Source organism: Neopelma chrysocephalum, unplaced genomic scaffold, assembly GCF_003984885.1.
Source record: "Neopelma chrysocephalum unplaced genomic scaffold, ASM398488v2 Primary Assembly neopelma1_22, whole genome shotgun sequence".
NCBI classification, from domain to species: Eukaryota; Metazoa; Chordata; class Aves; order Passeriformes; family Pipridae; genus Neopelma; species Neopelma chrysocephalum.
In genome coordinates this window covers 19,752,588-19,765,091 of record NW_020897689.1, presented here as the reverse complement: position 1 = coordinate 19,765,091, position 12,504 = coordinate 19,752,588, and the positions used below count along the sequence as shown (strand labels likewise).

At 39.3% G+C, this 12,504-nt stretch overlaps 1 protein-coding gene across 5 annotated transcripts in view; it reads right to left on the bottom strand.

The window, feature by feature from the left end:
* NOL4 (nucleolar protein 4) overlaps window positions 1-12,504 on the bottom strand; it is a 188,655-nt gene that overhangs the window by 159,740 nt on the left and 16,411 nt on the right. The window contains exon 2 of one of the 5 annotated variants that reach the window (XM_027674434.1): window positions 4,601-4,701. The exons of the other annotated variants lie outside the window; for them this stretch is intronic. Coding sequence (XP_027530235.1) covers window positions 4,601-4,642 — 42 coding nt within the window. The 5' untranslated portion in view covers window positions 4,643-4,701. The remainder of the gene's footprint in view (window positions 1-4,600; window positions 4,702-12,504) is intronic. 5 annotated transcript variants of the gene reach the window in all.

The window sequence follows — 12,504 nt, the reverse complement described above, 5'->3', positions numbered from 1 at the left end:
AAATATCCTGCCCAAAAGGGTTATTCTATTGTGTCCTTTCAGGTGAGGTCATCATCTGGTGTCAATCACTAGCTTTATTAAATTAAACACTTGCAAATAGAGAAAATGGGTTGTGAAATCCAACTTGTCCAACTGCAAAGGGAAGGTCTGTCGTTTTTCTTTCCTTGAAGTGTAGTAAAATGGGCCTGGAGATCATTTCATGATATACAAGGTACTTTCAAAGGTATCTTCAGAGGCCCCTTTGGTACAAACAGGATAATAACCTGACCAGTTGTCTCTGAGATAAATATTTAAAGCTCTTTCCACACTGAAAAAGGGTAGAAACTTCTCTTTTTCATCTTTCTTCAGAAGTGTGGATGGGTGGCAATGTGAAGAACCAGATGCAAAGGAAGTTCAACCTGAATCTGAGGAAGAACTTCTTTACTGTGCAAGTGACCGCACACTGGAACAGAGTGCCCAGAGAGGTTGTGGAGTCTCCGTCACCAGAGACTCAAGATCCTGTGCAATGTGGTCTAGGATGACCCTGCTTGAGCAGGGAGGTTGGACCAGATGACCCACTGTGGTACCTCCCAGCCTTACCCATTCTGGGATTCTGCAATAGGCAGATCTATCATCATCCATGTTAGTGTAGGAGGAGAGATCTGAAATGAAACATGGAACGTGGCTGCCAACTCTTGTGTCTCATACTGAAAACAAGCAAGGACATGGGAAGCAAGAGGCAATTTTAAAAAAAATGCCTCAAGATGAAGGGCACTCAGAGCACTGAAGGAATGGCAAGAAGACTCCAGTGAGGAATACAGGGACAGACAGAGCCCTGGTTGCACTTTACTCTTCATAGTTAAGAGTTACTTCTCAAATGAGATCTGAATACTCTTTTAGGACACTAACATCTGATTATTTTTTTCCTTAGGTGTTTAAATATTTACACAACCATTCTGAACAAAAGCAGGTCACAAGACAAGTCACACTTCACTATTTGTGAAGTCTGTTGCTGCAGGTGAACCAAACGCCATGAGCTGTATCTCTGTGAACAAGCGGGGCACCACAGGAGCAGCATATCTATAGCACAAAGCAGTTGATACCAAGGAGTTATTGGCACACCATAAGTATTTCAGGCTATCTCTAACCTGGTCCCCTGTAATGGACACACACTTCTGGTCACAACCCAGAACACCTGGAACAAAGAGCAGTTTTCTTTTACTAAAAGGAATCCATTTATGCACTGAAAAAACACTGCAGTGTGAAACAAAGCCCAGCAAGGTGGTCTGTTCCACAGACCTATTCATTTTCCAGACTAAAATGTCAGTCCAGATGCAATCGTATTTTCCTTAGTAAGACAACAAGCAGTCAATCCCACAGGATGGGATTTTTCACACACACAGACACACACACACATTGTGGTGAACAGTACCCAAACCAATGAGGAAAATACTCAAGGATCTAGCTCAGGAACACACATGGCCCTGGTGTGACTAGGGAGAGCCGAAGGATGCTGAACAAACACCTGTTCTGAAGTAGAGACCATATTTACCACATTACTCCCTCTACATGCCTCCCTCTCCAGACAATTCCCGCCTCCCTAGCCTGTTAAAACAACAGATGATACTGCCATCATTAGATGAAGTCTGATTTGAGCTGGCCTTTGTTCCTTTTCTTTATTTTTTCACAGAGAAAGCAAATTAATACTCTATTGTGTCTACAAAAGTTTGTTGAGTCAGTGTATTTAGTATAGGAAAAATTAACCCAGGTAATACATGCATCATATTCAGTGAAATGTATGTGACAATTCCACTCAAACCACAGCTAGAATTGGACAGAGAGAGAGAAGAAGTGCACATATAGCACCTGTGGGGAAATGGCAGTTTTCACTTCAAAGGTGAATAATTGAAAAAAAAATGCAATTTATTGCATTACCTTTTTTTTTCACTTAAACTTAAATATAATTTACCAATTATTTCTTCATTTTAAAAAATCAACTTGAAAATAATTTCTGATCTAAGAAAATTCAAGAGTTTGTTCTGAAGTTTATATATTTTAAAAGAAAAGCAATAACAACTTTTTTTGATAACCAGATTGTATTATTTCCTGTTCCCTGAAGGGTGTTGTATCTATTCTAATGGGTTAGTTTTCTATTAAAAAGAATTAAATTTTGACTTTGAAGTTGTTGTTTTTGGGGTTTTTTTTAAATACCCAATACAGTTCTGGAAACATCCAGCACACTTCACTTGCCCACTTCAAACTCACTATTTGGTAAGCAGCTGAGAGCTAATAAACCTAGCTTGGACATTAAGGATAACTGAGTGTAACACAGCCAAATTTAACTGAAGCATTTTGTTTAATTTTACATTCATGACCAAAGTTTTAATCCATGTATTCCTTCTTGATGACTCATTAAAGGAGTCATCTAAGTATGAGGACCTTCTACCAGAATGTTCTGTAATTGTGTGAATTCTAAGAAATTGCAGTTTTTAAGCTTAAAAAACTGTCAAGATTTCAGTTCTAGCATGAAAGGGGTTGAAAGGGTGTGAAAATTCATCTCATTAAAGTAATGTTATTCTTTTATTGAAAGTGAATTTGAACATAAAGGTAAGTATTAAGATAGCTATAAAATAATATATCTCCTAACTAAGACACCATAAAAGGTTCAAAGAAAAGATTCTGAGGCTGGAGGTAATCTTTCTGTGTACAGATTTCTTCAGCTGTTCAAAAAACTGTAAACATACCATCAGGCTTAGTCAAAAAATAGAAGGATAACAATTCACTGAAGCACAAGTGTCCACTCAGTGTACGAATACTGAAATTACATTCTCTTTTTCATGTCTTCCTACTCTTCATACATTTTATCTGATAACTATATATGCCAAGCTGTAAACAGTTACTCCAAGACTTTTCCAGAGAAGACTGCAATGCCAAGCTAAATGCTTGGCAGGGGAACTGCCTTTTCAATCCCACAGCTAATCTGCAAAGGTCAGCTACTCTTGGTGAGTATTCTAAAGGGAAAGGACTTCAGCTCCCCACTCTAACAGCTCAGCAAACTGTACATTAATTCCCATGAAACTTTGTTTCTAAAAGTTTCTAGCAATTACAATGCATAAAAAACTTAGTTTTACTTTAGTTCCAAATAGACAGTTCTTTGTATTTTTATTAGTATGAAAAGATTTGATTTTCCTGAATAAGGGTACAAGGATAAAACAACTAATTCTCTTCAAATATTTTTGACTGAAGAAGATTTTAAAACGAATAGGTGTGAATCCTGAGTGAGCCTGTTTAGTATATTTTGGGTATTTTTCCTAAATTATGATATCTGGTAATGTCACCAGCTCAGCAAAAAAGAAATGGACAAGCTACTAATTAAAAGTTAACTCCTAACATTCCCATCATGCTCAAAAAACGAACAATTCCATAATTGTATTTTAAAGTGTGTTATATTTTACAGGTATTCAAGCACTAGGGGAATGCAATGTAGATCTATAATGCCACCTTTTTTCAGACTGATGAAATGCAACTACTGTATACCAAAAGTAACCTAATTCAGAACTGAACCTTAAATAATGAGAAATCATTACCCCAACGTGCTGCCTGCAAAATTAAATGTATATTCTATAGTTATATTCAAAATACTCATAAGCCTCTGATGCAAGGGTGTTTGCAGAGGGCACTTTTTAAATAAATAATGTGATATGCAAGTACCAAGTGTTACATGCAGCAATCAGGTGCTAAGAGGATACCACACCACAGATCAACACTGCTCAGTGACAAAACTTCTAAAAGAAAAAATAAATTGCTTCAAAATCCTAGCCAATTGATAAAATACTTCAAAAAGTCAGGGGAAGGGGATGAATCAGAAGACTGCTATGGGATGTAGTGTTTTTGTGTCTAGATCTCTGGGTGCAACTCCAGCAAGGGCTTTTGTCCCTTAAAGTTGCTTCTTCCTTTCACCTGCTGCCTACTGCAAGGAACAGCCCTGGGGTGGCAGGGAGATGAAGTGTGTGACCTAATCTCTCCCATCGATGTTTCTACAACAGCTGTTCACTTGCTTATACAAAATGAGTTCATGGTCTCAGCCCAGCTCCCAGAGGACAGCTGTCTCCATCACCAAAACCACTGCTACAACAGACCATTAGGTGCCATTAATTGGTAACCTCATTAGCATCATCAGTAAGACACTGAGGATCAAATTTTAAGCTGCACTGGCGCTGTACAGGCAGCTTATGGCAGGGACAGATGAGAAAACATCAGTGACTTTGTGTGACCTGTACAAAGCCTTGGTGCTGATACAACCCAGGCATTGGTTCAGCAACCTCACTTGCAAGGCCAAGCACAGAATAATGACAACTGGCCCCAGTTCCAATGCCAAAGGGTACAGGAGTCTCCAGGGCACCCATGTTCCATGTGTGTCCTGGTTCTCTGACCACATTACCAATATACTTCCCACACTGGAAAAGAGCTGCTTGTTTCAGGAAGCAAAGAGGTACTTTCCAGACTAAATATTCCTAGAGTATAAACTAACAGCTTCTAATGGAGAACCCTCTAGATTTCTGCAAGGACAAATGAGTAGGGATTATGAAGGGGCTCACTGTAATTGCACAGGTAATGTTACCTGACATGGGATAGAGGCCACTGGGGACTCAGCAGTCTGCATGGGGCACTGACTTCTGCCTGTATGTGGTTTAGCAGCAGTGGTGTGACAGCCCTGATGACCTACAAACATAAGCAAAGTAGGAACTGGAGGGATGAGGGTCTGTTCTCAGATGAAGCAAAACAGTACACAAAAAAAATCAGGCAAAACACTGGATACACAATCTCTCCACCAGGTCTGAAACAGAAGCAGCAAATATTATGTCAGATATTGGCAATAAGGTTTTTGGTGTGGCCAGCAATGCCATGGACCAAATATATAACCATGGTCTTCAGGAAAATTCATCATGGAGGGGTGCAAAAGTTATCCTTCCAAAAATACACAAAAAACCCATAAGTTATTTCATCCTCCCTCTGACCTGAGGGAGGGCATCATCAAACTAAATTAATTGGTTAATAAAGAATATTCCTTTTTTAAATTAGTTTTGTTAATATTTATGCGTGCGCGCACAGACCCGATTTTACAAAATTAAATTATCTCACAGACTTATGTGGGGCTTTTTAATAACTTATTTGTTGGAGTTTTCTTTACTTAAATTACATTTCCCTAATTCTATGGTTTTTCTCACTCCTGCAACACTTTTCTGTCCTGGGTAACCTAGGCAAGAACAAGTGCCCCAGGCAAAAATCCTGTGCTCCTGTGAGGAAGCATTGTTGCAGACAGTCGGATCATTTACACCACTTTTTTCTCCATCTCTTCTTCCTCCCTTCCTCAATCATAAACAAAGTCCACAGCATGAAGAGGCAAATCCTTGCCAGCAGAACCAAGTTTTGAAAAACACTGCTCCACCATATGTTCAGTCCTGACCAGCGTGATAGTTAGGAGGCTGACATCTGCAGATGGGGAGTTCATGCCACCATTCAGCACAAACATGCTGCTACTGTACTCTGAAGTCAGTATTAGCCAGTCTTTGCTTAGGAGAAATTTTCAGCACTGATCTACAGTTTCACCTTGCCAACTAATTTTTGTTACAGTGTTGTAAATGAAATAGATATAAAAAGAATCTCAGAGAAAAATGGTGGCAGTGATTGAAAAAGGGAGCCTTTATGAATCCTTTTGGTAATCTCCTTTAGAACGAAAATTCTTCTGTATCAGATATCACATTGAAGCCATTTGTGTAATAGGAAACATTGCTAATGTTACGTATGATGAACCTTCATGAAAGTCCCCCAAACTCTATTTGGTCTTAGGCTTACGCACTTAGAGAATACAACCATCCCAAACAGTCTCCTGGACTTCTTTGCAGACCCAGTAAACTCAGTTTTTCTCTAACTAAGATGTATCAGCCTTGCAATAAGCACTTAAGAATATAAGTTATTCTTGTCTTCCTTAATGCCCTTCTGAAAGCAATGAGAATAGTCTACTTAAACGTTTGTGGGAGTGAGAATGATTCTTCTTAGAGAAGGAGTAAGATAAAATGCTTTTTCCCTGCTACTTTTTAATTTTTCCCCCCCCGCTCCTCTCTCAGTCCATCTGCAGCTCCTCATGCAGTCCAAGCATCCAAACATGACTTTTTCCAGGGCTTAAACAGATTTATGGTTAGCAATTTCCACAGGGGTTGTGTGCATGTTCTCCCAGGCATGCTCAGGCACCAACACTCATCAGAGGGCTGGAAATCAAAATCTGTGTCTGTTACGCCACTGGCAGTGAAATTCAGTGGGTTCATGTTTATTGTGTGCCTCATTCAGACCTTTGCTGCATAGCAGTCCCCTTCTTCAAAAGGCTATACCTAAAAGATATGCCTCTGGATGAATTTTCTTTAAAACGTTTTGCAGTCTTATCTAATATGATTATTAAATGAGAGAGTGAATGGAACTACTTTCCTTTATTATATTGCTCTGAAACTGAAAAGGACAGTGTCTGAACTGTAAATTCCCAGTAGAAAGGAGTTAGATCTTCAGGTACACAAATCTGACTCAGAACTTTTCCTGCATCAAATCTGGAGCATGCCCTGAGCAGCAAACAGTTCGAAACAGTGATCATTACAACACTGACTTTGCAAATGCTGTTTTATCAGGTAAATTCAGCTTCTTAGTTTTTGTAAGTAACAGCTTCCTGGGGTTTTTTAGTGTAGATAAGAGGTATGCTCCAGTTCTGATCACTAATTATGCTGCCCACCATCCCTTTTCTTTTTTAACAGAATTAAAGAAACAGTCAAACCATTATTTTCTCAACACTACTGCAAAAACAAGTGTTTTGAATAAGCAGGTAACCAGATTTACTCAACATCTGATGCATAATAAAAGACAGGAAATCAGAGTATTTGCAAGTTGAAAACTCCCTGTTAATCAGATGTTTGAGAACCTCTGCCTTAATCTAGACATGCCCACAAATTTACTACCCTACACTATTGCTTTGCACGCTAACATTAGTATATATAGCACAGATGATGAAAGAAAAGGAAAGATGCAGTTGAAATAAGGCTGCTCTGTCTAAAGTTCATGCTTATTTTCTCATACCTACAATGATTAATATGCAAACTACATGAAGTTTTGTAATTATTACTACAATTCTGTGCTCAAAACAAGAGCCAAACAATACATTAACATATGTATCCTTACATATTAACAATATGCATCCTTACTTAGACCTTCTCTCTTTATATAAAAAGGATAAAGTTTTAAATTTCTCAGCTGTTTGCAAGAACAGGAGGAAAAGTTGAAACATAGGATTAGAATTCAATTATGTGTTAAATGCAGTATAATGACTATGCTATTCATCAAGTTCATAACAATTTGGTGCTCTGTCACCCAATATCTTAGTTTAAACCACTACATTCAAACTGTAGCAAAACCGTAATTCACCAGTATTAAGTGACCTGCCCATTTTCTCACTCCTCTGTGTATACTGGCTGCATCAAGTTAATGGGACACAGCGCTCGGATGTCTTCAGTAATGACAGTAATGTTTCTCTTCCTCTCATGACATACACATGATGTGTACAGCCTGGCCAATGGATATGGCCATCCAACTCAGAGCCCACTGCAATTGATGGTTTAGCTTGCAATGTGATATGGGATCTCTTGAGAGGGATAGAACTACACAGAACCAGGGACGGATGAAAAAAAAATCAAATGGTGACTTAGTCCATCCCCTGACAGAAAAAGGATTGCCGTCTGTTGCTCATGATGTATTTTCTTGTCTTAAATGACTCATCTGAGGTAGGTTTCCTCATTGCCTCTGAGACACTATTTGACAGACTAGTAGAGGTAAATACAGAAACTTTGGTTAAGCCCATGCCAAGAGCCTGCTACTGTTTGCAGACTGTTGTGTTGCTGTTTCTTAGTGATGTTCACTTGGAAGACAGACACAACACTAACCCTCTCTAGTACTCATTTGGGGAATAAAGTTTCTCTGTCATACTAGATCATAACTGCTGAGAAGGAGTTAGCAAGGGCCTCTTGGTGGCAGTGAAAAATAGGTGATCACCTCCCTAAGGCTTTGCCATGTCACTGCCTTGTTTATTTCCAGTGTATCTCCCAATTCCTGCTCTGTTCCCGCCAAAAACAGCTTCCCTTGCAAGGGGTCCAGTACATTCTTTCTTCACAAATAATAGCATAATTTAAAATCCCATTGAAGACTCACATTGATTTTAATAAAATATGGCTTGATCTCACAAATTGTCCTATTTTGTCCAAAATGATGCTCTGCCTGCAAAGGACTAGGGCCACATCATCAATAGTTTTAGTTCCTCAGCAAATACAGAAATCACAGTTTCACATATGCATCAGAGATGGTTAAGGGTATAAAACTTCAAGTTTTCATCTTGCTGCTGCTGACAACATGAATATTTTTATTCTGCTGAACAAAACATTAACAAGGACTGAATTTTCAAACACAATATTTTTTTCCTTTCTGCATCAATTTAACATTAAACTGCATCTTCTGATATAGTGCTGCACCTACAAGAAGCTGCAATTTGCTTTTCTCAAACTTTCACCTTTTCTTTACATCAGGCTTGATTCTTCCTGGACTGTATTTCCCAAGACACAATGCAGAAGGAGATCATGTGTTTCATGACACATTTAGTAAAATCAAGGATGCCAGTGTAGTAGAAATTCTTGTGTCACATCTCTCTCTTTGTAAATGCATTGCACCCACTCATTTGCTCGCACTTTGTAGCAACCACTCTCCCCAAAAAAACTGAGAAGGTTTTGCTGCACTTGCACCAACAGTGACAATCAGCTGTGGGGACTGACTGTGTACTTTATCTATGATTTAAGCCTTGTCTGCTCTAAGAGAAATATGTCATTACTTTATTGATGAATCACACCTGCTACCCAAACCACATACAAGGCCAGTTCTCCCTCACTAGGAAAACTCTAAATTCAAAATCTGTGTCTACAACTGCCAAACTAGCACGGATCACCAAGCGGATTTAAAAAGACCACGCAGGCAAGCCCTGTTCTGTGCAAATAGCCTACTACAGTAATATATTTTGTGTGCTACAATCTTTAAAGGGAAATGACACAGTCATTTCCCATCAAATCAAATCATTTCTAACATAACTTTCATTGGGGGTATTCTGCATGCATCCTGGAATTTGCTTTCTGAGAAGACATCAGGCACAGCTGCACATCTGGTAAATGTGTGCTTGTTTTTCATGTGGGAGGGGTATGTGTGAAATTAAATTCAATTTGATTCAACAGTATTTTACTGGCATGGCAAGCTGGCTAAATGTAGCCTAAGAAAAATGAACAGACCCTTAAGGTAGCTGTCACCAGCTGATACAATGCATTTCAGATGGGGTTTCATTCTGTATCTGGGGTTTTAGCCCATCTATCTATTCCCCACTACAGCCCATTTCCCATCTTGTTCAGTCATTTTTAATAGTAACCTGCCATCTGAAAACACTTCACAACACAATGCCATCATTACACTCTCCTCCAGGGGTCAGAAATAGTTTTTTCTTCAGGTTTTTTTGACAAATACATTTTATGATTTCTGATGATACCCCAAAAAAATCCTTTTGTTTCTCCCACAGATATTGAATGTTGAGGCAAAAGGCTTTGCTCTATTTCATTTTTTCCGAGTAGGTTTTGTGCTCAGATGCTCCTTTTTTTTTCCTCCCCCGTTTTTTTGTCTCCTTGTTTCTGCTTATACCATATAGACATTCCTTCTCCATTCAGTGTATGTTTCAGCCTTCATATTCACTGAAATAAAAAAAAAACCTATTACAACAACAGTATCCAGTCTAGCATCCCACTGTTTGCTTTCATCCTTCCCAGACCTCAGTTAAACCGAGTATCATGAGTTACAGAGACAGAATCATAGAACCACAGAATGAATTGGGTTTGAAGGGACCTTACAGATCACCTAGTTCCAAGCCCCCTGCTGTGGACAGGGTCACCTTCAACTATATCATATTGCTCAAAGCCCAATCCAACCCAACCAAAACCCAAACCAACTTCTAGGGATGGAGCATTCACACCTCCCTGGGCAACCTGCTCCAGTGCCTCACCGCCCCCATTGTAAAAAATCTCTTACGTCCAATCTAAATCTACCCTCTTTCAGTTTAAAATTACTGCCCCTTGTTCTGTCACTACAGGCCTTGGTGAAAAGTCTCTCTCTGTCTTTCCTGCAAGCACCCTTCAAGTACTGAAAGGCTACAATAAGCTCTTCTTGGAGCCTTCTCTTCTCCAGGCTGAACAACCCCAGCTCTCTCTGCCTGTCATCATAGGAGAGGTGCTCCTGCCCTCTGATCTTCTTCATGGCCCTCCTCTGGACCCACTCCAACAGGTCCATGTCTTTTCTGTGCTGAGGACACAGTGCTCCAGGTGAGATCTCATGAGAGCAGAGCAGAACAGAAGACTCACCTCCCTCAACCTGCTGTTCACGCGGTGGTGACTACTAGAAGGAAACATCACAATCAACTCAGCTGACGCTATGTATAACTCAAGCTACATAAATTCTCCAAATTAATTCTTGTGAGTTATTGATGCTGTACCTATTGTAGCAATTTATTTTGCATTTTTGGTCCCCCAGAAGTCAACCTATTACTATGATGAGGCCAATAAATAAAGGCATTGATGTTGCTTTCACACTTGATCCTCCTGTGCTCCTGTGTTGCAGCAGAAGGAATGTCTCCTGATTGTGGTGAGACGGGAAGTGGGAAATAGTGTCTTCAGCTATGCTCTCCTTCTCCGGGTCTTGCTTTATAGTGCAGCATACTCCAGGAATTTTTTTCACATTAAGCTTTTACAATCTGATTTGTCAACTTCAGAAACTGAAGCTTCTAGACTCCCCTGTTATGAGGCTGAGCTTTATATAATTTAAGATGTATTCAGTGTTCCTATCTCTATAATTTAATTTGTCTCGTTTTATATTTTGAGCACCTTCTCAATTTTTTTCAAAGAGCTTACTAGGCGTTATGTTGAAAGGATTCTGCTGAAATTATATCCTTTGTTTTCTCATCTTTCATTATTTCTGGCCTTTGTTTTAGGGATAATTATTTAACTGATGTTTGAATTAACAAAATAGGGTATGGAAAATCATTAAATTGGCCTGAAAAATCTTATGATTTAGGAAAAAACACACTCATATTATCTCCTCGTTTCCAAGTCTACAGGGTCCACTTGGGACATTTGCGGACTTTAAAGTGAAAGTTCTCAAACAGCAGCCTGCAAGACCATTTGTGGTTTATAAATCAACAGTATCAGCTTCTAGAACCACACTAATCACCTGTACGTTATACACTCAGCAGTCAAAAGGCTGATAATGAAACATCCACGGTCCTTGAGAGATTTTGAGAACTGACAGGGAGTTGTTGCTAAGACTGACAATCTCTTCTGTACAGCTGTGGGGATTACTAAAGGATTTTTGTCTGAGTTTTTTTAACACAGAAGTAGAATTTTCACAAGCATTTGACTAGAGATGGGATTTTTAAAGAAAAAATTACAAACACCATGGGACTCACAATGAAATTGTAACAGTTGATAACACTCCACTTTGGAGCTATTTTAACACCTATAAAGAAGGAGAAAGTGTCCTGTTCTTTTTTGACATTAACTTCTTTAGGATACAGATACGGTTCTGTGGTTAGTTTTTCATAAAGGAGTTCAATTTTTATTTTCATGTGAAATTATTATTGGTCAGATATTTTACTATCTTTTTAGATCCCAGCTGTGTTCTATTAAAGACAATGACAGTCCTGCAGCTGTATTCGATGACACGCAATCCAGCATTTAGTGAAGCCGATAAAAAATAGTTTTCTCATATTACAGCTAAAAGAGAAACCTCATCTACTACCTGGGACTAAGGACATTACTCCTATCCACCCCCTCTTCCCAGTTCCTGGGCTTCCTCCTCAGCTACAAAGAAGGGACTCACAAGTCTTCTTCAGGGGACAGGCCTGGCTTCAAAATATATCAGGTTACTACTTGCATGTCAGGGATCCAAGAGGACATTTTCCTATCATAATGATATGCAAACATTTTTATTGCCTGTAAAAGCCAGTTTAGTACCTTGAGGGCCAAAATGGAGCAACACTACTTTTCAGCAATAGCTATAACTATATACTGCACTACATACCATAAAGCCACCCACACATAGTAAGAGATCACCAGGGCTGGTAAGCAGGAGATGTCTCAAGTGCTGGGTTCTGGCAAAAGCAGAAAGCGAGTGTGAACACCAGCACTGACACTGGTGCAAGGTTTTGTTTCCATTCCCTGCACCTCAAATCATGCCAGCTACAACATTTTTGTCACTATTTACAGCAAGTATTTGTAGCTGCTGTAACACTGGGCAGCCCTACATGTGTAGTGTAGTGTGTCATACATCTGCTAGAAGGGTCTCATGTGGCGTCACGGTGAATTTACTTAGGAGACTTGGGGCTTGCTTCCAAAGTCAAGGGCTTCCTTAAGTCAA